Below are 26,576 nucleotides of genomic sequence, written 5' to 3'. Positions count from 1 at the left end.
AGTGAGAGTATGTACTATGTATCAGTAACGCTCACTCTCTTGCTCCTCTCTCAGGACCCCGGGGAGCTGCGCTGTCCCTCAGTGCCCCTGTCCCAGACCAGCCGCCTGGTCAGCCGCCTGATTGAGGTCCTGCCCGAGACTCATGGCCAGTACAGCCTGGCCCTGCACCTGCTCGAGGCCGTGGAGGTCCTGGACACTGACACCTGAGCAGGGGGGAGTGGAGAGGGGGACAGAGGCAGCAAGGGGCAGAGAGGAGGAGGAGGAGGGAGAGGACTGCTGCAGTTTGGAGTGGGTGGGGGCCATGGCCACACCTGCCCCTCCTCGTGGTGGAACGTGTGGGGCCTGCAGTCACGTCCTGCGAGCTGTATGCATCGGTCAGGGGGGAGCCTGAAGCCGGCCTTAAAAAAAAAATACGTGCCAGCTGTCTCCTCTGTTAGTTGATGGGCATGAGATTTTTGTATACTTTATTCCTGTCTCTGTCTATCCCTGTACTCTAAGACTTAAATGGTGTATTATATAAAAATATTCAAACGTTTCCTTGATTGTCTTCTATATTTATATACTGTAAGAAAGCTGTACTGTCATTGCGTCTGAGAATAATGTAGAGAACAATACTGCAGCTAACATCGTATACTATATTGCACGCTACACAATACACAAGATTGCAGAACATGATACTGCACCTAGATGAGTATAACAGACTACAGGCCACGCCAGAATACTGTACAGCACACTAACACGAAGTTGATTCAAATTTTATTTAGCTTTCTTTGGAAAGGGTAAACTCTATATACATAATATAGCCACAGAATGTATGCACACGTTGAATGTATAGACATCACACAGGAACCTTAACCACCTCTGATCAGACACCTTTTCTGTATTATACATAAAACAGGCACATTACAGAGCTGTGTGTCTGGGGGGGTGTTGCTCTCAGCAGCCAATCACACCCTCTACTGCACCAACACTGTCCATGCATGTGGAGGCACTATCTCCTAGCAGTGCTCACTCTTCCCGCCCTGGCCTGATTGGCTACGTCAGTCGGCAGAGCTCCTGCCCGGGCTGGGGGAGGAGACTGCTGTCAGCCTATCAGCAGTGCTCACTCTTCCCGCCCTGGCCAGATTGGCAGAGCTCCTGCCAGGGCTGGGGAGGAGACTGCCGTCAGCCTATCAGCAGTGCTCACTCTTCCTGCCCTGCTGGGATTGGCGACGTCAATGCGCAGAGCTTCTAGAAGGACCAGGGTGCAAGACAGAGAAACAGGAGCAATATGGCAGCCAAGAAAGGTGGCAGGATCAGAAGGTGGGGGACAAGATGGGTAGCATCAGGGCACTCCATCAGTGGTGGGCGGGAGCAGGAGTGATGCCCCGTCAGTGTCCCAGTCCCGTGACGACAGTCTGGCAGCGAGGGCAGAGGCAGTCCGGCGACTCGGCCGCGTACCGGCGGCAGCGCGGGCAGCGCAGCAGCGAGGAGGGCAGGGCGGCCACACTGTACCCACACTCCTCCCGGATGTCCCCACCTGCGAGAGGGGAGAGGACGTTACTGGTCTACATCGCCCAGCGATCGCAGACGCTGCAGGGCCGGTCAGCCCCTTGGTGCTGCGGTGAGCGGAGCCAGGGCTGTGCCGGGCTCCCAGACTTCCCCTCAGAGCACAAGACAGGCCCCCTGCCCAGCAGCCTCTCCTCCCGCCCGGTTTGCGGTCAGTAGTTAATAGATCCCCAAATCTCATCCAGCTGTTGGATGGGTGGACAGAGCCGAGTCCATTAAATAAACATATTTTTAGCACAAAGCAAAAACAGAAATCCTAGGACCGAAGTCCTCAATTAAACATTTGACCAATTACTTTATGTGACTCAATTTTATATTTTTCCATTGTCTAGCTCTAATATTGTCACTGCTCTCCCTTCTCAGTAAAGTACATAGGTGGAATATGCTATGTGGGGTCAAATTTAATGCGGCTCTTCCAGTCAGAATGTGATGCAGTGTGGGGGTACAGGCAATGTGGGGCTCCCTGGTCTGTGTATGACACAGTGAGGGACGGTGTAGGGGTACAGTCAATCCAATGTGTCCCTCTGACCACTTTTGAAGAGACTGACTGGCGCACTGTACAGGGACTGTCAGTGCAGTGTGCCCCCCTAGCCAGTGTGTGGCGCTGTGTGAGGCGTCTCACCCTCCAGGTTGATGAGGAAGGTCCCCCTACTGGTGAGAGCGCTGGGGGGCAGATCGCGGGGCAGGGCGCTCAGCAGGGTGGTGCGCGATGACATCATCAGTTCCGTCAGCTGGGACGAGCTGGAGCTGGGCTCATCCTGCAGAGACTGCGGGACAGGGAGAGAGCACTGAGGTGCCGACAGGTCACTGGCAGACAACACCACTCGGGACATACGGTCAAGCAGCCAGCCTGTCGGGTGTACCTCCATCAGCTCGAACAGCAGGCTGGGCTCGATAGCGATGATAAGCTCGTATTCGGCGGTGTTGCGGCCGGGAATTGAAGACAGGAAGGAGTCACGGATAGCACACGCCCCCTCTACCACCTCCTCCAGGCCAGGACGCTTCCACACAGGGCTGGCCTTGATCCAGCCACTCTGGAACAAAGTACTGTTCTCTGGAACACAGACACCAAGACATCATGCACTGCAGCACACACTGCGGAGCTCTTCCAGAGGTTTGGAAGAGCTGTACCTGTGTTCTACAGTACCTGTGTCCGTGTGCAGGTGTGCTGTACCTGTGTCCGGGTGTGTGTCAGTATTTACGTGGTGTTCGTGTGCAGGTGTGCTGTACCTGTGTCCGGGTGTGTCAGTATTTACGTGGTGTCCCTGTGCAGGCGTGTTGTACCTGTGTCCAGGTGTGTCAGTATTTACGTGGTGTCCGTGTGCAGGTGTGCTGTACCTGTGTCTGGGTGTGTGTCAGTATTTACGTGGTGTCCGTGTGCAGGCGTGCTGTACCTGTCTCCGGGTGTGTGTCAGTATTTACGTGGTGTCCGTGTGCAGGTGTGCTGTACCTGTGTCCGGGTGTGTGTCAGTATTTACGTGGTGTCCGTGTGCAGGCGTGCTGTACCTGTGTCCGGGTGTGTGTCAGTATTTACGTGGTGTCCGTGTGCAGGCGTGCTGTACCTGTGTCCGGGTGTGTGTCAGTATTTGCGTGGTGTCCGTGTGCAGGCGTGCTGTACCTGTGTCTGGGTGTGTGTCAGTATTTACGTGGTGTCCCTGTGCAGGTGTGCTGTACCTGTCTCCGGGTGTGTGTCAGTATTTACGTGGTGTCCGTGTGCAGGTGTGCTGTACCTGTGTCTGGGTGTGTGTCAGTATTTACGTGGTGTCCGTGTGCAGGCGTGCTGTACCTGTGTCCGGGTGTGTGTCAGTATTTACGTGGTGTCCGTGTGCAGGCGTGCTGTACCTGTGTCCGGGTGTGTGTCAGTATTTGCGTGGTGTCCATGTGCAGGCGTGCTGTACCTGTGTCTGGGTGTGTGTCAGTATTTACGTGGTGTCCCTGTGCAGGTGTGCTGTACCTGTCTCCGGGTGTGTGTCAGTATTTACGTGGTGTCCCTGTGCAGGTGTGCTGTACCTGTCTCCGGGTGTGTGTCAGTATTTACGTGGTGTCCGTGTGCAGGCGTGCTGTACCTGTCTCCGGGTGTGTGTCAGTATTTACGTGGTGTCCGTGTGCAGGCGTGCTGTACCTGTGTCCGGGTGTGTCAGTATTTACGTGGTGTCCGTGTGCAGGCGTGCTGTACCTGTGTCCGGGTGTGTGTCAGTATTTACGTGGTGTCCGTGTGCAGGCGTGCTGTACCTGTGTCCGGGTGTGTGTCAGTATTTGCGTGGTGTCCATGTGCAGGCGTGCTGTACCTGTGTCTGGGTGTGTGTCAGTATTTACGTGGTGTCCGTGTGCAGGCGTGCTGTACCTGTCTCCGGGTGTGTGTCAGTATTTACGTGGTGTCCGTGTGCAGGCGTGCTGTACCTGTCTCCGGGTGTGTGTCAGTATTTACGTGGTGTCCGTGTGCAGGCGTGCTGTACCTGTCTCCGGGTGTGTGTCAGTATTTACGTGGTGTCCGTGTGCAGGCGTGCTGTACCTGTGTCCGGGTGTGTGTCAGTATTTACGTGGTGTCCGTGCGCAGGTGTGCTGTACCTGTCTCCGGGTGTGTGTCAGTATTTACGTGGTGTCCGTGTGCAGGCGTGCTGTACCTGTCTCCGGGTGTGTCAGTATTTACGTGGTGTCCGTGTGCAGGCGTGCTGTACCTGTCTCCGGGTGTGTGTCAGTGTTTACGTGGTGTCCCTGTGCAGGCGTGCTGTACCTGTGTCCGGGTGTGTCAGTATTTACGTGGTGTCCGTGTGCAGGCGTGCTGTACCTGTGTCCGGGTGTGTGTCAGTATTTACGTGGTGTCCGTGTGCAGGCGTGCTGTACCTGTGTCCGGGTGTGTCAGTATTTACGTGGTGTCCGTGTGCAGGCGTGCTGTACCTGTGTCCGGGTGTGTCAGTATTTACGTGGTGTCCGTGTGCAGGCGTGCTGTACCTGTCTCCGGGTGTGTGTCAGTATTTACATGGTGTCCGTGTGCAGGCGTGCTGTACCTGTGTCTGGGTGTGTCAGTATTTACGTGGTGTCCGTGTGCAGGTGTGCTGTACCTGTGCGTCCAGGTGAGTGTAGGTACACCTCCTCAGCCAGGTGTGGAAGGATGGGGGCGATAGAATGCGTCACCCCATCTAGAATCTCTTCCAGTACTGTCTGGCAAGAACGCCGACCCAACGAGCTTTCAGGATCACAGTACAGCCTAAGAGACAGTGGCACAGGGTGAAACAGAAATCCCTCAGGCACAGCCGGCCTTTTCTAGGGGATAGTTAACACGGCAGAAGGTGAAGGTGGTTAAAGAAAGGAAGCAGATTCATGTGTTAAAGGGCTCTTTGAAGAAGCAACAGCGCCCAATGACACACACAGAGCATATGATTAACACAGGCGGAAGGCATTCAGGGAAATGTGTACAACTGAATTGAGAACTGTTTCATGAATAGGACCCAGTGTACAGAAAAGGGTTAAATGTTCATATTAGGGTGATGTAATTAGTGGATCTAATCCCTGTCATCCCAGGGATCCGTCTGCCTGAACTGATACTGGCACTACTGCTCGTCCTAATTTATACCAATGATCTAGATTATGGAATAATATTGAAACAGGTCAATTTTACAGGTGATACCAAATTAAATCAGCAAACACTGCAGTAGCAGCAAATGAAATTAAAAAAGAATTTCAATCACATTTCGTGACTGAGCACATATGTGCAAGGTGACATTTAGTACACACAAGTGCAGGGTTTTCCATTCAGGTAGTAACAAATAACTGTAAATACAACATGGAAAAAACTGAGCTAGAAGAGATTTGCCTGTTCGTAATGTACACTGACAGGCTGAAGGAACTGAGTTTCCTCAGTCTTCAACAGAAAAGACTGTAAGGAGACCTGACACAAGTATTCAATATCCTCAAATACACTAAAAAAGTCAACCCATCTCCATTCTAAAGATTTCCTCCGAATGAGCAGGCATACACAAATCAGAGGACACAGTGGAAACTTGGAGACTATGTGTAAGTACATTTCATACTGAGAATAGGAAGCACTGTTTCACACAAAGGGTTGTGGGAGTGTGGAACAAGCTCCCCAGGCTTGATACCTTGCTTTATTCAAAAGACGCCTGGTTAAGAACCTGGGATCAATGAGCACCTGGTAGCAGAGCACTAGGGTGTAATCGAGCAAGACTATCAGACTGTCTGGTGTAATCTGAAGCAGCAGCACTCGGTACCTGTCCTTAACGATGCTGAAATAGAAACTGGACAGGTCCCTGCTGATGAAGCCCTGCAGCAATCGGATCACTCTGCCAAAGTCAAACACGCTGTAGGCATCTGTCACCTGGGAAACACACAGAGAGAGCCAATCAGACACCACGCACACAGAGCCAGCCAATCAGACAACACCCACACACACACTCCACAGACCGCAAACACACAGCCAATCAGACACCACACACACACACTCCACAGACAGCAAACACACAGCCAGCCAGACACCACACACACACACTCCACAGACAGCAAACACACAGCCAGCCAGACACCACACACACACACTCCATAGACCTTGATGCTGTACTCTCGGAGCAGATGCAGCAGGTACTGATCAATGTAGTACATGTCTCTGGGCTCCACTGCCTGGGTCTGTGGGTCAAACCCCTGGAGATTCCCCAGTAGGAAGCGCAGAGTGTTCCTCAGCTGCAGACATGGGCAGATATAGACATAGAGAGAAGATGGCAGTGACACTGACAGTGAGAGACGACTGCAGCGACAGACTGCAACAGTGAGAGACGGCTGCAGTGACAGACTGACACAGTGAGAGACGACTGCAGCGACAGACTGACACCCTGACACCCGTGTAGCAGCTACAGACACAGTGAGAGACGACTGCAGCGACGGACTGACACAGTGAGAGACGACTGCAGCGACGGACTGACACAGTGAGAGACGACTGCAGCGACGGACTGACACCCTGACACCCATGTAGCAGCTACAGACACTGTGAGAGACGACTGCAGCGACGGACTGACACAGTGAGAGACGACTGCAGCGACAGACTGACACCCTGACACCCGTGTAGCAGCTACAGACACAGTGAGAGACGACAGCAGTGACGGACTGACACAGTGAGAGACGACAGCAGCGACAGACTGACACAGTGAGAGACGACAGCAGCGACAGACTGACACAGTGAGAGACGACAGCAGCGACAGACTGACACAGTGAGAGACGACTGCAGCGACAGACTGACACCCTGACATCCGTGTAGCAGCTACAGACACAGTGAGAGACGACTGCAGCGACAGACTGACACAGTGAGAGACGACTGCAGCGACAGACTGACACCCTGACACCTGTGTAGCAGCTACAGACACAGTGAGAGACGACAGCAGTGACGGACTGACACAGTGACACTCGTGACACAGTGAGAGACAACTGCAGTGACAGACAGACCTTGGCAATGCTGTCTCGGGCTGACCTGAGGGCACTGGGACCAATCTGGACCTCAGAGAACACATTGGACTCAGCCACCCACCACCGCAACACATCTGCACCGTAGGGGGGGGCGGCTGAGGGGTCCTGAAGGGGAGAGGAGACAGACAGTGAGTGATGATGTCGTGTGATCACAGGCGTGTGCAGAGCAGGAGAGAGAGTCAGTCAGTGTGTGCAGAGCAGGAGAGAGAGTCAGTCAGTGTGTGCGATGACTCAAGATCCTTATTAACAGGTCCTAATTAATATTCAACCGTCTCATTAAGTGATCTAACTCTTTTGGTGATCCATTTATTTCTAGACTGCTCAAGCTCAGAATGGAAAGAGAGAGCCGAGGCTGGTTTCCGCGCAGTCCATGTGACACTCGTCTTGTTCTGCTGAGACTGTTCATTACTGTGTGTGTGGACAGACACATGGTTTTAAAGAACAATAATTGCTTACACTTATATAACACTTTGCTGGACACACGTTTTACAGGTAATGGGGATCCCCCTCCACCACCAGCAGTGTGCAGCCCCACCTGGATGATGCGACGGCAGCCATAGTGCACCAGAACACTCACCACACACCAGCTCTCAGTGGGGAGGAGAGCAGAGTGATGAAGCCAGTTCAGAGATGGGGATTATTAGGAGGCCATGATTGGTAAGGGCCGATGGGAAATTTGGCCAGGATACCGGGCTAACACCCCTACTCTTTATGAGAAACGCCCTGGGATTTTTAATGACCACAGAGAGTCAGGACCTCAGACCTCATCTGAAAGATGGCACCGTTTTTTTAAATAGTATGCTTATTTACGAAACTATACTGAGGCATTAGGACCCACACAGACAGCAGGGTAAGCGCCCCCTACTGGCCCCTCTTAACACCTCTTCCAGCAGCAGCCTTAGTTTTTCCCAGGAGGTCTCCAGGAACTGACCAGGCTCACACCAGCTGAGCTTCAGTGGGCTGCCGGCTGTGAGCCGCAGGGTAGATATAGCCGCTTCCTTCCTTGCTTAATAATCAGCTGCGGAAAACATCCATCTGATAGCGGCATCACCTCCTGCTCATGCTGTGTAATGTGTTCTGCATATCTGTCTCTGAAGACACCCCTCCTCTAGCGTGGGGGTTCATGGAGAGAACCTGGCTTGAGAGATGAATGTGTGAGAGACCGTGTCCGTCCTCACCGGGCCCCCATTGATGACCGTATCGGGGTCCATGACGTTCCCCAGAGACTTGGACATCTTCTCCCCTTGCTCACTCAGAGCAAAACCGTGCACTACCAGCGACCTGCCACAGGGGGCGACAGAGAAGGACAGTGTTAGTCACAGTTCACAATCCTCAAATACACTAAATATAAGGAATATTGGCACACTGCTTTACACATACAGCAACACACACAGTGTCAAATATAAACACAATGACCTACTGACATCCACACACTGACACAATGAGACACACACAGCAATATGCTGACATACACACACTGACGCAGAGATAAACCTGACAATGTTGCACCAACAAACCCAGCCTCACACGTACACTGATGCACAAGAGAATGTTTGTGTGCAGTGACCCAGAAAAACGCACAAAAAAGCCACACATCACTGACAGGAAGCAGGTTATGGCACCTGATTAAGAAGGTTTTCTTGCACTAAAATACAAAACGGGAACTGAATACAACTGTAAAATACTGAGAATAATACAATATTAGAATCACTGCTAACAATACAAAAACAATACTGAGAATAATAACAACATTAACACTAATATAACTAGAACAAATGCTGCTGACAGCACGGGCACTGGCGAGCGCCAGGCCTGACCTGTAGGGGGCCTTGTTGCGCACAGCCACGCTGGTCAGCAGGGAGGACTGGAACCACCCGCCCAGCTGGTCCTTGCCCTCCACGTAGACGTCAGCCTGCGGATCCGAGTCTGCGGGAGAGAGCAGACACACGGTCACACACGACGCTCTCCAGACAGGGGTCAGCCTGCAAGAGGATCCAGGCTGGTTTGGGCAGACATGTGCAACAAGAGCGCACAGGGGGATTTGTGAAACTGTGACACAGGTGCACATGAACACACTGATTATTTCACACTGACATACAGACCTGAGAAACCCAATCTGGGCACTCTCCGACACAGCATCAGCTCTAAACCTGACTCACTTTGTATCAATCATTCATATCAACATTTCAGTATAGTCAGGGTACATCTCCATGGAGGGCCTTGGGGAAAAGAAACAGGAGTCGGGAAAAATCGGAGGCATGATTTCTAACCCTGACCTCCCCGCAGAGCCTGCCTCCTGTCTGCCTCCCAGCTTAAGGCTGCCTGTGGGTCACCTGAGAAAGGCCAGAGTGCGTTTGTGCGAGATACTCACCGTCCAGCACTGCGGCCCAGGACACTCCGCTGTCAAACCAGATGTCCAGCACATCCTGACCGCGCTCGTAGTCGTCCGCGGTGCCCGCCTTACTCTGTGGGATGAAGAAGCAGAGAGGTCACATACTCCCGCGGCAGGTCAGCGAGTCCACGCCACACCTCATCCTCACAGTCCCGCGGCAGGTCAGCGAGCCCACGCCACACCTCATCCTCACAGTCCCGCGGCAGGTCAGCGAGTCCACGCCACACCTCATCCTCACAGTCCCGCGGCAGGTCAGCGAGTCCACACCACACCTCATCCTCACAGTCCCGCGGCAGGTCAGCGAGTCCACACCACACCTCATCCTCACAGTCCCGCGGCAGGTCAGCGAGTCCACACCACACCTCATCCTCACAGTCCCGCGGCAGGTCAGCGAGTCCACACCACACCTCATCCTCACAGTCCCGTGGCAGGTCAGCGAGTCCACGCCACACCTCATCCTCACAGTCCCGCGGCAGGTCAGCGAGTCCTCACGGTCCCGCGGCAGGTCAGCGAGTCCACACCACACCTCATCCTCACAGTCCCGCGGCAGGTCAGCGAGTCCACACCACACCTCATCCTCACAGTCCCGTGGCAGGTCAGCGAGTCCACACCACACCTCATCCTCACAGTCCCGCGGCAGGTCAGCGACCCCCACGTTCTCACCTTCTTCAGCACCTCCAGGGGCAGCAGCTGGTCCATGGACAGCTCCCACCAGCAGTCACTGCCCTGTTCAGAGAACAGCGCCGCCACATGGGAGACTGTGTGCCTGCAACACACCAGCTCACAGTGTCAACACTGTCACACACTATAAACACACTGTCAATACCGCACACTGGGCTTTCGGGGTGGCCTGTTGATGGGAAGTTCTGGGGTGCCCTGGCTGTGAAATGTAAGGGCTCATACCTGTTGATTAAGGGTTCTCCAGTCACTCTGTGATAAAATACAGGAATGGGGACACCCCAGCTCCGCTGGCGTGAGATGCACCAGTAGGTCCTCCTGTCCAGCATGGCCAGCAGGCTGCTGCGCGCAGACTCAGGCATCACGCGCACTTTCTGGAGCAGCTCCTGCAGATGGGGACACAGATAGTGAAAGACCAGACACACTCCCAGACAGACACAGACCGGACACTGTCCCAGATACAGACCAGACACACTCCCAGACAGACACTGTCCCAGATACAGACTGGACACACTCACAGACACTGTCCCAGATACAGACCGGACACACTCCCAGACAGACACTGTCCCAGATACAGACCGGACACAAAGTCTGTGTCTGTGTAAGTACAGTGACAATGTCAGTACAATGACAGCAGTGTGTCAGTACATTGATCCACACAACAGTCACTGTAGTATCACGGTTCGGCAGGTGAGGCTGACCTGGGCCCGGTCCTTCAGGCTGGCAGTGTTGATGAACCACTGCTTACTGGGTCGGATGACAACAGGTTTTTTGGTTCTCCAGTCGTATGGGTAACTGTGCACACACTGCTCCTCCTGGACCAGAGCTCCTGTATCCTTCAGTATGGAGATCACTGAGAGAGAGACACACAGTTACACACACACTGCTCCTCCTGGACCAGAGCTCCTGTATCCTTCAGTATGGAGATCACTGAGAGAGAGACACACAGTTACACACACACTGCTCCTCCTGGACCAGAGCTCCTGTATCCTTCAGTATGGAGATCACTGAGAGAGAGACACACACAGTTACACACACACTGCTCCTCCTGGACCAGAGCTCCTGTATCCTTCAGTATGGAGATCACTGAGAGAGAGACACACACAGTTACACACACACTGCTCCTCCTGGACCAGAGCTCCTGTATCCTTCAGTATGGAGATCACTGAGAGAGAGACACACACAGTTACACACACACTGGTCTTCCTGGACCAGAGCTCCTGTATCCTTCAGTATGGAGATCACTGAGAGAGAGAGAGACACAGTTACACACACACTGGTCCTCCTGGACCCTGAGACACACACAGTTACACACACACTGGTCTTCCTGGACCAGAGCTCCTGTATCCTTCAGTATGGAGATCACTGAGAGAGAGACACACAGTTACACACACACTGCTCCTCCTGGACCAGAGCTCCTGTATCCTTCAGATTGTTAACGCCTGCACTGCCACACTCACCTGTGCGGCTGCCCTGGTCCAGCACCTCCTTGCCGCACAGCTCCGGCCCCGCCTGCTCCAGGAACCGGCCCTCCTCATCCACCAGGCACACCTGACAGGGACAGGCAGGAGGACACGGAGCCGTTTAATCCAGGGACACAGCCCCATGAAGAGAACCGGTCGCCAGCCCTCCGCCCCTCTTCACTGGCAGAGGAACAGAGTGACAACGCCCGGAGCTTTTATCACCACAATGCCTGTGCACACTAACTCCCCAATCACAGCATCCAGCCCTTCCTCTGCAGCTCACAGCCGGGCCACACTGCTGCACCATGGGAGTCACGCCGCCGCAGAAGAGGGACAAAGCAGGCAGGCCATGCCAGGGAGGATCAATAAGAGTGTTGGAAGAGAGGAAGAAAGAGACCGGAGGAGAATAAACGAGGAGACAGATGGCGGAAAACAGTGAAGGGGCAGAAGAGGGCAGAGCAATGGGGCAGGTCCAACAGAGAGACAGGGAGGCGGGGGTGTGAAAGAGTTGAGCCAGCTGCAGGAAGGTGCGTTTGGGAGCCAGCACTGCGTTTCCGAGGCGGATGGGTGACCACGACGTACCACGGGAAGCCTGAAGTGCGAGGCGACGCTGTAGTCCTCCATGCCGTGGGCGGGCGCGGTGTGCACCAATCCCGTGCCCTTGCCCATGGTCACATGGTTGGCGGGCAGCAGTGGAGACGCCTTGCCAGGGATGAAGGGATGGCTGCAAACCCCACCCTCCAGCTCGGACCCTGCAGACGACACGCAGTGGCAGCGAGGTCACTTCCTGTGCCCAGGAGCATGCTCAGTACTCATACAGGCTGTCTGGAGAACCGATCAACAGACGGGCATCGCCTTCTCTCAGCTCGTGAATCTTCTCCTAGCCCAGCAGGTATAGAATGCAGATGAAAAATAAAAAAGCTCCAGCCTAGCGGGATAAGGACTTGTATTCATATTGGTGAGAGCCCAGAAGTAGAACTAGGTGCTAGCTGCTTTTATTAAGGGCTGGAGTTGGACACTAGCCTGGAAGACATTAAGATCTGCTCATCATCAGTTAACCTCCTGCTTAATGATACGGGGCTCATGGGTCTCCTTCAGAGGGAGAAAGCAGCTGGCCAGCAGAGGGCGCTGTGTTACCTGTGAAGGAGGCAGTGGTGTCCAGCTGGGTGCCCAGCAGGGTGGCAAGGCTGGCAATACGCTCAGTAGCCACCAGGTGGAGCTGTGAGTTGTCAGCTCTCCTCACAACTGAGTACCTGAGGCCAAGCACAGAAAAACAGTCAGGCCACACAGCACACACAGTTAAAACAACGTGAAGGCATACCTTCGTACTGACAGCTGCCAGGAAGTATGGAGTGCTTGCAGTATGTGCACTGACCACCCACTGTCTATTTGAGGTGCAGAGTACAGACTGAAGGAGTGTCCACAGGACAGGACGCAGTGAGCAGTGTATAATCAGGTACAGTGCACAGTCAGGCTACAGTGTACAGTCAGGGCACTGTGCTCTGTACCTGATTACACACAGCTCACTGTCAGGCTACAGTGTACAGTCAGGGCACTGTGCGCTGTACCTGATTACACACTGCTCACTGTCAGGCTACAGTGTACAGTCAGGGCACTGTGCGCTGTACCTGATTACACACTGCTCACTGTCAGGCTACAGTGTACAGTCAGGGCACTGTGCGCTGTACCTGATTACACACTGCTCACTCTCAGGCTACAGTGTACAGTCAGGGCACTGTGCTCTGTACCTGATTACACACTGCTCACTCTCAGGCTACAGTGTACAGTCAGGGCACTGTGTTCTGTACCTGATTACACACTGCTCACTGTCAGGCTACAGTGTACAGTCAGGGCACTGTGCGCTGTACCTGATTACACACTGCTCACTGTCAGGCTACAGTGTACAGTCAGGGCACTGTGCGCTGTACCTGATTACACACTGCTCACTCTCAGGCTACAGTGTACAGTCAGGGCACTGTGCTCTGTACCTGATTACACACTGCTCACTGTCAGGCTACAGTGTACAGTGTGGTGTAAATACAATGTGTGTAAATACAAAACACTCAGCATGGAAGCTCTTTGTGCTTTTTTCTTTCATTACTGTGTGGTCTATGCGTGTTGGATTGTGGGTCAAATCATTCATTCATTGAGCAGCTCTGGAGCTCAACAGACAAGAACTGTCCAGCTCCACTCCAGCTCAGACTTAGCCAGTCCCAGGGCAGTGTACAGTCAGAGTACAGCGTGCAGTGTATAGACAGTGCGCAGCCGAGACTCACTGTGCGTTGGGCATGTAGCAGATGGCCTCGTTGGCAGGGAGGGTCCAGGGCTGGGTGGTCCACACCAAAACTCCCACACTGCACCAGTCCTCTGAAGCAGAGACAGTCTTTACATGAACAGCCCCCCACTCAGTGAACTAGAATAACAACTGGATTTCCTACAGTACATATGTTTACACAACAAGCAGTAAGGAAACAGCTTGTTTCCTGGAACTGTGGCATTGGGTGAAAAGGAATAAAATTAAAATAAACAAGAAAGTAAGCACATTACCAGGCAGGGAATGCACTCTTTGTAATGACCTCACTGAAGCAAGATTTCACAGTGTACCCCCGCAGGGACTCAGGGGCAGCTCGTCTCATCCTGACTGGGGTGGCTGAGCCAGTGGAGCTCTGCTTGCAGTACAGGTGCACATGGGGTGCAGGCAGTACAGGGGTGCAGCACAGGTGTGCACATGGGGTGCAGGCAGCACAGGGGTGCAGCACAGGTGTGTAGAGGGGGTACAGGCAACACAGGTGTGTAGAGGGGGTCCAGACAGTACAGGTGTGCAGTACAGGTGTGTAGAGGGGGTCCAGACAGTACAGGTGTGCAGTACAGGTGTGTAGAGGGGGTCCAGACAGTACAGGTGTGTAGAGGGGGTACAGACAGTACAGGTGTGCAGTACAGGTGTGTAGAGGGGTCCAGACAGTACAGGAGTGCAGTACAGGTGTGTAGAGGGGGTCCAGACAGTACAGGTGTGTAGAGGGGGTACAGACAGTACAGGTGTGTAGAGGGGGTCCAGACAGTACAGGAGTGCAGTACAGGTGTGTAGAGGGGGTACAGACAGTACAGGTGTGTAGAGGGGGTACAGACAGTACAGGTGTGCAGTACAGGTGTGTAGAGGGGTCCAGACAGTACAGGAGTGCAGTACAGGTGTGTAGAGGGGGTCCAGACAGTACAGGTGTGCAGTACAGGTGTGTAGAGGGGGTCCAGACAGTACAGGTGTGCAGTACAGGTGTGTAGAGGGGTCCAGACAGTACAGGTGTGTAGAGGGGGTCCAGACAGTACAGGTGTGCAGTACAGGTGTGTAGAGGGGTCCAGACAGTACAGGTGTGTAGAGGGGGTACAGACAGTACAGGTGTGCAGTACAGGTGTGTAGAGGGGGTCCAGACAGTACAGGTGTGCAGTACAGGTGTGTAGAGGGGGTACAGACAGTACAGGTGTGTAGAGGGGGTCCAGACAGTACAGGTGTGTAGAGGGGGTCCAGACAGTACAGGAGTGCAGTACAGGTGTGTAGAGGGGTCCAGACAGTACAGGTGTGTAGAGGGGGTCCAGACAGTACAGGTGTGCAGTACAGGTGTGTAGAGGGGTCCAGACAGTACAGGTGTGTAGAGGGGGTCCAGACAGTACAGGTGTGCAGTACAGGTGTGTAGAGGGGTCCAGACAGTACAGGTGTGTAGAGGGGGTCCAGACAGTACAGGTGTGCAGTACAGGTGTGTAGAGGGGTCCAGACAGTACAGGTGTGTAGAGGGGGTACAGACAGTACAGGTGTGTAGAGGGGTCAAGACAGTACAGGTGTGTAGAGGGGGTACAGACAGTACAGGTGTGTAGAGGGGTCCAGACAGTACAGGTGTGCAGTACAGGTGTGTAGAGGGGGTCCAGACAGTACAGGTGTGCAGAGGGGTCCAGGCAGTACAGGAGTGCAGTACAGATGTCTGTTCTCACCTGTGGCGGAGGCCAGTTTGGGAGGGGGCGTGATCACAGGGAAGGTGGTGTACACAGCCTGGCTCACGTGATTGGGATTGTACTCCAGCTCCGCCTCAGCCAGCGCTGTCCTACAGAGACAGGGGGAGAGACAGACAGGAGCCTGGTGAGAGAAATACAGGTACCACTTCACACTGAACAACAACACACTGGAACACAAGCAGGTACTCATACCCCAGACTGACCACCAGTTCATCCGGGAGTTTGAACCTGGCACTGAAGGAGAAGGCGAGCAGGGTTTCCTACATCATTAGAAGGAGGGTCGACAACACCAACCCCCCTCACCCCACAAAATTCTGGCTGCATATATCTGAAAGTGTAATCCAACCCATTGCTCCGTATGGCAGTGAAGTGTGGGGTCCAGTCATTCATTCCCATCACTCCCACACTTCTCCAGCTGGGTCTGGTTCACACTGACGGCCTCACCCCTGCTCCTCCCCTGTTCAGTCTTACCTGCTGGAGGGGGACCAGAACACAGGCTTGTAGTCCTGATAGATGAGGCCCTGTGAGAGAGGAGAGAGAGTCACACACTGGCCCTACCAGCACAGCGCCCCAGCATGCACCAAAACAAAGAGTAACACCCTGAACACACTGAACACGGGCTTCCCTGGGAATGAACTATCTAGCTGTGTCACTGAACACGGGCTTCCCTGGGAATGAACTATCCAGCCGTGTCACTGAACACGGGCTCCCTGGGAATGAACTATCCAGCCGTGTCACTGAACACGGGCTTCCCTGGGAATGAACTATCCAGCCGTGTCACTGAACACGGGCTTCCCTGGGAATGAACTATCCAGCCGTGTCACTGAACACGGGCTTCCCTGGGAATGAACTATCCAGCCGTGTCACTGAACACGGGCTTCCCTGGGAATGAACTATCCAGCCGTGTCACTGAACACGGGCTTCCCTGGGAATGAACTATCCAGCCGTGTCACTGAACACGAGCTTCCCTGGGAATGAACTATCCAGCCGTGTCACTGAACACGAGCTTCCCTGGGAATGAACTATCCAGCCGTGTCACTGAACACGGGCTTCCCTGGGAATGACCCATCCAGCCGTGTCACTGAACACGGGTTCCCTAGGAATGACCCATCCAGCCGTGTCACTGAACACGGGTTCCCTAGGAATGAACTATCCAGCCGTGTCACTGAACACGAGCTTCCCTGGGAATGACCCATCCAGCCGTGTCACTGAACACGGGTTCCCTGGGAATGAACTATCCAGCCGTGTCACTGAACACGGGTTCCCTGGGAATGACCCATCCAGCCATGTCACTGAACACGGGTTCCCTGGGAATGACCCATCCAGCCGTGTCACTGAACACGGGTTCCCTGGGAATGACCCATCCAGCCGTGTCACTGAACACGGGTTCCCTAGGAATGAACTATCCAGCCGTGTCACTGAACACGAGCTTCCCTGGGAATGACCCATCCAGCCGTGTCACTGAACACGGGTTCCCTGGGAATGACCTATCCAGCCGTGTCACTGAACACGGGCTTCCCTGGGAATGAACTATCCAGCCGTGTCACTGAACACGGGCTTCCCTGGGAATGAACTATCCAGCCGTGTCACTGAACACGAGCTTCCCTGGGAATGAACTATCCACCCGTGTCACTGAACACAAGCTTCCCTGGGAATGACCCATCCAGCCGTGTCACTGAACAATGACAGGGGTGTTGGACATCCAGGTGAAACTAGCTGGAGCGAATGTCCTCTGTGCTGCAGGCCTGTGAACGAGTGAGTCAGTCTCTTGCCTTGCTGTGCATGTCCTGGAAGACACGCAGCTGCCTGGCCTCGTACTGCCCCTCAAAGGTGTAGTAGCACTGGTCCCAGTCCGCCATTACCCCCCAGCGCTGAAACGCTGCGCGCTGTCTTGAGATCGCTGCCTCTGCAAACTCCCGGGCTAGAGCAGGGCAAGAGGGCAAGAGAGAGGGGTTTGGACACACAGAGGGGTAAGAAAAGTGTTACAGGACTCTACTTGCACAATGATCCCTGGCACATATCTGGTCAGGGTCAGGTCCTAATCTGAGACAAGGTCTGACACCTACACACGCACAGGCGCCCTGATAGTCAGACAACTACACACGCACAGGCGCCCTGATAGTCAGACAACTACACACACAGGCATTATGACAGTCAGACTCAGTACAGCCCGACACCCCCACCCACAGGCATCCTGACAGTACAGCCCAAGACCCACCCACACACACAGGCATTCTGACAGTCAGACTCAGTACAACCCGAGACCCACCCACACACACACACACCCACACACACACCCACACACACACACACAGGCATCCTGACAGTCAGACTCAGTACAGCCCGACACCTACACACACAGACATCCTGACAGTCAGACTCAGTACAGCCCGACACCTACACACACACACAGGCTGAAATGCAAGGTGCCGTGGGGGCAGGGAAACTCAGGGGGTGTGTCCACAGTGTGAAGAGTGACCCCTGACCTTTGTGCCTGACTTGCAGGGGCGTGAGCCCGGTGGTGCCCAGCTCTCCCAGGGCCTTCAGCTCGATGGGCAGCCCGTGGCAATCCCAGCCCGGCACGAAGTGCACACGCCGCCCACGCAGAACCTCAAAACGATTCCGGATATCCTTCAGGATCTGCAACACAGCGCCACACGCACCGTTCATACACCGTTCAGTCTGAACACTGACACACAGTCCAGAGTCAACACAACACTGAGCTCCTAGACACTCTCACACAGAGCCACCAGCTCTGTCAACACACACAGTCCTGAGTCAACACAACACTGAGCTCCTAGACACTCACACACAGAGCCACCAGCTCTGTCAACACACACAGTCCTGAGTCAACACAACACTGAGCTCCTAGACACTCTCACACACAGAGCCACCAGCTCTGTCAACACAACACTGAGCTCCTAGACACTCACACACAGAGCCACCAGCTCTGTCAACACACACAGTCCTGAGTCAACACAACACTGAGCTCCTAGACACTCTCACAGAGCCACCAGCTCTGTCAACACACACAGTCCTGAGTCACCACAACACTGAGCTCCTAGACACTCTCACAGAGCCACCAGCTCTGTCAACACACACAGTCCTGAGTCACCACAACACTGAGCTCCTAGACACTCTCACAGAGCCACCAGCTCTGTCAACACACACAGTCCTGAGTCAACACAACACTGAGCTCCTAGACACTCTCACACAGAGCCACCAGCTCCGTCAACACACACAGTCCTGAGTCAACACAACACTGAGCTCCTAGACACTCTCACACAGAGCCGCCAGCTCTGTCAACACACACAGTCCTGAGTCAACACAACACTGAGCTCCTAGACACTCTCACACAGAGCCACCAGCTCTGTCAACACACACAGTCCTGAGTCAACACAACACTGAGCTCCTAGACACTCACACACAGAGCCACCAGCTCTGTCAACACACACAGTCCTGAGTCAACACAACACTGAGCTCCTAGACACTCTCACACAGAGCAACCAGCTCTGTCAACACACACAGTCCTGAGTCAACACAACACTGAGCTCCTAGACACTCACACACAGAGCCACCAGCTCTGTCAACACACACAGTCCTGAGTCACCACAACACTGAGCTCCTAGACACTCACACACAGAGCCACCAGCTCTGTCAACACACACAGTCCTGAGTCAACACAACACTGAGCTCCTAGACACTCTCACAGAGCCACCAGCTCTGTCAACACACACAGTCCTGAGTCACCACAACACTGAGCTCCTAGACACTCTCACAGAGCCACCAGCTCTGTCAACACACACAGTCCTGAGTCACCACAACACTGAGCTCCTAGACACTCTCACAGAGCCACCAGCTCTGTCAACACACACAGTCCTGAGTCAACACAACACTGAGCTCCTAGACACTCTCACACAGAGCCACCAGCTCCGTCAACACACACAGTCCTGAGTCAACACAACACTGAGCTCCTAGACACTCTCACACAGAGCCGCCAGCTCTGTCAACACACACAGTCCTGAGTCAACACAACACTGAGCTCCTAGACACTCTCACACAGAGCCACCAGCTCTGTCAACACACACAGTCCTGAGTCAACACAACACTGAGCTCCTAGACACTCACACACAGAGCCACCAGCTCTGTCAACACACACAGTCCTGAGTCAACACAACACTGAGCTCCTAGACACTCTCACACAGAGCAACCAGCTCTGTCAACACACACAGTCCTGAGTCAACACAACACTGAGCTCCTAGACACTCACACACAGAGCCACCAGCTCTGTCAACACACACAGTCCTGAGTCACCACAACACTGAGCTCCTAGACACTCACACACAGAGCCACCAGCTCTGTCAACACACACAGTCCTGAGTCAACACAACACTGAGCTCCTAGACACTCACACTCAGAGCCGCCAGCTCTGTCAACACACACAGTCCTGAGTCAACACAACACTGAGCTCCTAGACACACAGAGCCACCAGCTCTGTCAACACACACAGTCCTGAGTCAACACAACACTGAGCTCCTAGACACTCAAACACAGAGCCACCAGCTCTGACGTGGTGTCAGACAGCAGGGATGAGCAGCTGGGGTTCAGAGTTTGGGGGTGAGAGTATACAGTACCTTGTTGAGGGCATGCCCAACATGTGTGTCTCCATTAGCATAGGGTGGACCATCGTGGAGACAGAACTCCTTCTTCACCTTCCTCTCCCTCTGCCAGGAGTACAGCTCTGAGAAGCCACAGCGCTGCACACAGAGATCACTGTCAGACACCTGCGCACCATCACACCCCGCCTATTAGCACACCTGCACACTGTCACACCCCACCCAGCATCACACACCTGCACACCGTCACACACCTGCACACCGTCACACACCTGCACACTGTCACACACCTGCCCAGCATCACACACCTGTTCACTGTCACACCCTGCCCAGCATCACACACCTGTACACTGTCACACCCTGCCCAGCATCACACACCTGTACACTGTCACACACCTGCACACTGTCACACCCCGCCCAGCATCACACACCTGCACACTGTCACACCCCGCCCAGCATCACACACCTGCACACTGTCACACATTCGTACGAGCACGACACAGAGATGTTACCATTTACAGCAGCAGTAGAACAATGGGGCTCACATCTACCAGTCCTTGACAGTCCACCCGCCCTGTCACTTTTATTACACTACACCTGTATTGACACACAGAGGCAACACACCCACACAACCAGACACACCACCAGACTCAAGCTCCCCTGAACACACACACTAAACTGGTACCAGTAGTGAGACTCACGCTCCCCTGAGCGCACACACACTAAACTGGTACCAGTACTGAGACTCACGCTCCCCTGAGCACACACACACTAAACTGGTACCGGTACCGAGACTCACGCTCCCCTGAGCACACACACACTAAACTGAGACTCAGCACCGGTACTGAGACTCACACTCCCCTGAGCGCACACACTAAAGTGGTACCGGTACCGAGACTCACGCTCCCCTGAGCGCACACACTAAACTGGTACCGGTACCGAGACTCTACCCGCTGTATCTCCAGCTCCTTGTCCAACAGCTGCTGACCGCTCAGCTTCATGGGGAAATCGGTCCGGGGCAGCAGGACAGTGTCGCGGTACCGCCCATCTCCCTGGGCGACCGCGGGTCCGGCGGTGTCGCCAGTCTGTGAGGAGCTGGAGACGAGGCCGCGATGAAGGGCGCCTCTGCGAGCACACGGCCCCCAGCGCACCCCCTGTCTGAGCGCCCCAGCGGCCCGGCACAGCAGCATGACAGGGACTAAGAGCGACTTCTCGGGAAAGTCAGGACTCCTGTCGATCGGCCTCCGTTGCTTGTTACTTCACTGGTCTTCACAGGTTCCAGCCGGAAGAATTAATCAGCAGCACAACTACGGAGAGCCGCTAAGGACAGTCCGAGTTCTCGCTGCTGTGCGGAACACCAGGGCCCCCCAAAAACGCGTTGTTCAACTGTTGCACCGCAGAGTGAGTGAGAGAAACGAGCACAGTCCAGACCGAGCTCTGGAGCCGACGATTCCAAGAGGTGTTCGCTTTGCCAGAGATAATCATCTGTTCTCTAAAGTGGACAGAAATATTATTTTTCTGGTGCCACGTAACCACACACTCAATTCAATTCAATTCAATTCAATTCAATTCAAGGTGCTTTATTAGCATGACCGATGGGTACAATCAGTGTTGCCAAAGCAAATAAAAATAATTCACATGAAACAAAAAATAAAAGTAAAATAAAATCTACAGACATATCATAAAATATTTTCATATACTGTAAACATATTGAGCATTACTGGGAGACAGGCTCACTGTTCCTCAGGCTGTGACAGGAGATCACATACTGGGCTGCCTCCTCCCAGTAGGATTGGGACCCGCTGTGATTCTGGCAGGTGTGGGAACTCTGGGACTAGATTTCTGAATTTAGGGAAGAATGTTTCTCACTGTGCAGGACACTCTTTACTCTTAAAGAAAGCATAGTGCTATTATTCTAAGTACGTAATATTAATTCTGTTAGCAGATTAAGAGATTTTTAAATAGTACACTTTTCATTATTGCCAAAAATAGTGTTGTGGAACACTGAAAAAATCTAAATTTACATCTGGAGAAGAAATGACTTCTCCAGGAAAATTTAGACTTTGCTTGGTTTTCTCTGTACAGTATGGGGACAGACAGACTAGTCCAGTCCAGTCTGTGAAGGTAGTGGGGACAGACAGACTAGTCCAGTCCAGTGTCTGAGGACAGTGGGGACAGACAGACTAGTCCAGTCCAGTGTCTGAGGACAGTGGGGACAGACAGACTAGCCCTATCCAGAGTGATGACAGTGGGGACAGTTTATCAGGCAGACAGAGAGTCCAGAGAAGGAGGATACTAATGAGCAGTTCTTGCCATCGGCCAGAGTCTCCAGAGGATGAAGATGCTATCTGATTGATGGTTTCCCACCCAGTCTCCAGAGGATGAAGATGCTGTCTGATTGATGGTGTCCCACCCAGTCTCCAGAGGATGAGGATGCTGTCTGATTGATGGTATCCCACCCAGACTCTCCAGAGGATGAAGATGCTGTCTGATTGATGGTGTCCAACCCAGTCTCAAGAGGATGAGAATGCTCTCTGACTGATGGTCCCACACAGAGTATCCAGAGGATGAGGATGCTGTCTGATTGATGGTGTCCCACCCAGTCTCCAGAGCATGAAGTTGCTGTCTGATTGATGGTGTCCCACCCAGTCTCCAGAGGATGAAGATGCTGTCTGATTGATGGTGTCCCATCCAGAGTCTCCAGAGGATGAAGATGCTGTCTGACTGATGGTGTCCAACCCAGACTCTCCAGAGGATGAAGATGCTGTCTGATTGATGGTGTCCCACCCAGACTCTCCAGAGGATGAGGATGCTGTCTGATTGATGGTGTCCAACCCAGTCTCCAGAGCATGAAGATGCTGTCTGATTGATGGTGTCCCACCCAGTCTCCAGAGGATGAAGATGCTGTCTGACTGATGGTGTCCCACCCAGAGTCTTTAGAGGATGAAGATACTGTCTGATTGATGGTGTCCCACCCAGTGTCTCCAGAGGATGAGGATGCTGTCTGATTGATGGTGTCTCACCCAGAGTCTTTAGAGGACAAAGATGCTGTCTGATTGATGGTGTCTCACTCAGAGTCTCCAGAGGACGAAGATGCTGTCTGACTGATGGTGTCCCACCCAGCATCTTCAGAGGATGAAATTGCTGTCTGATTTATGGTGTCCCACCCAGTCTCCAGAGGATGAAGATGCTGTCTGATTGATAGTGTCCCACCCAGTCTCCAGAGGATGAGGATGCTGTCTGATTGATGGTGTCCCACCCAGACTCCAGAGGACGAAGATGCTGTCTGACGGATGGTGTCTCACCCAGAGTCTTCAGAGTACAAAGTAGGGGGATGTAACCTGCACTCAATCTCCCATCTCCTCCTGTCTTCCCTCTCTCTTCCAGCACTGTTCCTCTCACTCTCCTGTCTCCTAGTTTAGCTCTCCCATCTCCCCTCGCTCTCCTGTTTCTCCTCCTGTCTCCCAGAGTTGCTCTGGTGGCCATCTTTGGTCAGCCAACAACTGACTTGTATAAGTGTAGAGTCAGGTATGCAGGTAACCAGAGCAATAATTAACTGTAATTAATGACTAATGAAATCTCACTGACACACAGGGGTGACACTCTGGGGTATATCACACTGACACCCTGTGACACACAGGGGTATATCACACTGACATCCTGTGACACACTGGGGTATATCACACTGACACCCTGTGACACACTGGGGTATATCACACTGACACCCTGTGACACACTGGGGTATATCGCTCTGACACCCTGTGACACACTGGGGTATATCACACTGACACCCTGTGACACACTGGGGTATATCGCTCTGACACCCTGTGACACACTGGGGTATATCGCTCTGACACCCTGTGACACCCTTTGACACACTGGGGTATATCACACTGACACCCTGTGACACACTGGGGTACTGTATATCACACTGACACCCTGTGACACACTGGGGTATATCACACTGACACCCTGTGACACACTGGGGTATATCACACTGACATCCTGTGACACACTGGGGTATATCACACTGACACCCTGTGACACACTGGGGTATATCGCACTGACACCCTGTGACACACTGGGGTATATCGCACTGACACCCTGTGACACACTGGGGTATATCGCTCTGACACCCTGTGACACACTGGGGTATATCACACTGACACCCTGTGACACACTGGGGTATATCACACTGACATCCTGTGACACACTGGGGTATATCACACTGACACCCTGTGACACACTGGGGTATATCACACTGACACCCTGTGACACACAGGGGTATATCACACTGACACCCTGTGACACACTGGGGTATATCACACTGACATCCTGTGACACACTGGGGTATATCACACTGACACCCTGTGACACACTGGGGTATATCACACTGACACCCTGTGACACACAGGGGTATATCACACTGACACCCTGTGACATACTGTAACGTATATGCACTGTTTACCACAGTAAGCAGCAACTGTAAGCAGAACTACATTTATTACAGAGATACTGAAAATCATTCTAGACTTTAAATTGATTTCTCTGTATGCAACCACTCTCTAAAAGGTATAATTACCATATGCTTATTGCTTAATGTGCTGGGCTGGATGTTACTGTAAATGCTTTTTCAATAGTGATGTAACTGTAATATCTGAATTGAGATCTGTTATAATTGCATTTAACTTTATTTTGAGGGTTGCAGATCTTTGTGTTAGTCAAACAGTGAGACACTGTGGCAAAAAGTACACACACAGAGACACATTGTAATACAGAGAAACACAGAGCGTTTGTGTGCTGAGTGTATAATCTGCATAGAGTATCTGTGTCTCCATCTCTGAGGCCTGTGTGCTGATCCCTGTGCTGCACTGTGTATATACACATTTTTGTATTTTCTGGTGTATAAACACTTGAGGGATTCAAAGATGCTGAGGACACTGTGAATGAGATTAAGAGACACTGAGGACACTGTGGATGAGATTCAGACACAGGATATTGTGGATGAGATTCAGAGACACTGAGGACACTGACTGAGATTCAGAGATGCTGGGGGCTTTGTGGACGCGATTCAGAGACACTGAGGACACTGTGGACAGGATTCAGAGACACTGAGTACACTGTGGATGAGATTCAGAGACGCTGAGGATACTGTGGATGTGATTCAGAGACACTGAGGATACTGTGGATGGGATTCAGAGACACTGAGGACACTGGACGGGATTCAGAAACACTGAGGACACTGTGGATGAGATTCAGAGACACTAAGGATACTGTGGATGGGATTCAGAGACACTGAGGACACTGTGGATGAGATTCAGAGACAATAAGGATACTGTGGATGGGATTCAGAGACACTGAAGATACTGTGGAGGGATTCAGAAACACTGAGGATACTGTGGATGAGATTCAAAGACACTGAGACACTGTAGATGGATTCAGAGATGTTTAGGGTCAATAGAAAGATTCAGAGATTTTGAGGGCTCTGTGAGATGGATTCATAGTTATTGAGAGCTCTGTGGATGGATTCAAAGATGTTGAGGGCTCTGTGAGATGGATTCAGAGATATTGAGGGCTCTGTAGATGAGATTTAGAGACACTGAGGGCTCTGTGGATAAGATTCAGAGATGTTTAGGGCTCTAGATGGATTCAGAGATATGGGGGGCTCTGTGGATGGAATCAGAGATGATGAGGGCTCTGTGACATAGCTTCAGAGATGATGAGGGCTCTTAGGGATGAGATTCAGAGATGATGAGGGCCCTGTGAGATGAGATTCAGAGACACTGAGGATACTGTGGACGGGATTCAGAGACACTGAGGACATTGCGGACAGAATTCAGAGACACTGAGTACACTGTGTAGGGATTCAGAGATGTTGAGGGCTCTGTGGACGGGATTCAGAGACACTGAGGACACTCTGGATGAGATTCAGAGATCCTTGGGACTTGGATGATACTTGGAGAATACTGTGGATGGGATTCAGAGACACTGAGGACATTGTGGACAGTATTCAGAGACACTGAGGACACTGTGGAGGGATTCAGAGACACTGAGGATACTGTGGATGAGATTCAGAGACACTGAAGATACTGTGGATGGGATTGAGAGACACTGAGGACACTGTGGAGGACTTCAGAGACACTGAGACACTGTAGATGGATTCAGAGATGTTTAGGATCAATAGATGTATACAGAGCTTTTGAGGGCTCTGTGGATGAGATTCAGAGATGTTGAGGGCTCTGTGGATAGGATTCAGAGATGTTTAGGGCTCTGTGGATGGATTCAAAGATGTTGAGGGCTCTGTGGATGGAATCAGAGATGATGAGGGCTCTCTGATAGCTTCAGAGATGATGAGGGCTCTTAGGGATGAGATTCAGAGATGATGAGGGCTCTGTGAGATGAGATTCA

The 26,576-nt window shown here is 52.8% G+C and overlaps 2 protein-coding genes across 3 annotated transcripts in view; one reads left to right on the top strand and one right to left on the bottom strand.

Moving 5' to 3' along the window:
* The window catches only part of rab3gap2 (RAB3 GTPase activating protein subunit 2 (non-catalytic)), a 46,289-nt gene extending 45,754 nt beyond the window's left edge, over positions 1-535 (top strand). For both annotated transcript variants that reach the window (XM_069199176.1, XM_069199175.1), the window contains exon 35: positions 55-535. In XM_069199176.1, coding sequence (XP_069055277.1) covers positions 55-207 — 153 coding nt within the window. In that variant the 3' untranslated portion in view covers positions 208-535. The remainder of the gene's footprint in view (positions 1-54) is intronic.
* A 209-nt stretch (positions 536-744) lies between these two features.
* Positions 745-21,511, bottom strand: iars2 (isoleucyl-tRNA synthetase 2, mitochondrial). Its single transcript, XM_069199177.1, has 23 exons — positions 21,119-21,511; positions 20,187-20,309; positions 18,039-18,192; positions 17,325-17,473; positions 16,024-16,073; positions 15,532-15,641; positions 13,830-13,920; positions 12,691-12,806; positions 12,136-12,305; positions 11,551-11,641; positions 10,792-10,943; positions 10,316-10,476; positions 10,076-10,178; positions 9,392-9,485; positions 8,838-8,946; positions 8,199-8,301; positions 7,000-7,125; positions 6,112-6,243; positions 5,778-5,884; positions 4,611-4,756; positions 2,412-2,602; positions 2,171-2,315; positions 745-1,519 (listed from the first exon to the last, which is right to left on the bottom strand). The coding sequence occupies exons 1-23, from the start codon at positions 21,356-21,358 to the stop codon at positions 1,371-1,373; spliced, it is 3,012 nt and encodes a 1,003-aa protein (XP_069055278.1). The 5' UTR covers positions 21,359-21,511; the 3' UTR covers positions 745-1,370.
* Positions 21,512-26,576: the final 5,065 nt, after the last annotated feature.

This window comes from Lepisosteus oculatus, chromosome 2 (assembly GCF_040954835.1).
Source record: "Lepisosteus oculatus isolate fLepOcu1 chromosome 2, fLepOcu1.hap2, whole genome shotgun sequence".
Taxonomy (NCBI): domain Eukaryota; kingdom Metazoa; phylum Chordata; class Actinopteri; order Semionotiformes; family Lepisosteidae; genus Lepisosteus; species Lepisosteus oculatus.
The sequence above is the reverse complement of the archived record's forward strand: the minus strand, read 5'-3'. Positions and strand labels throughout refer to the sequence as shown.

What these genes read in the sequence shown, in the direction of transcription:
- iars2 (XM_069199177.1), bottom strand. Translation starts at nt 21,358, where the DNA reads ATGCTGCTGTGCCGGGCCGCTGGGGCGCTCAGACAGGGGGTGCGCTGG. An exon ending in CGCACTTCAGGCTTCCCGTG is followed by an intron (nt 11,642 to 12,135) that starts GTACGTCGTGGT and finishes TGTCCCTGTCAG; the next exon opens with GTGTGCCTGGTGGATGAGGA. An exon ending in GGACCAGGGCAGCCGCACAG is followed by an intron (nt 10,944 to 11,550) that starts GTGAGTGTGGCA and finishes TCTCTCTCTCAG; the next exon opens with TGATCTCCATACTGAAGGAT.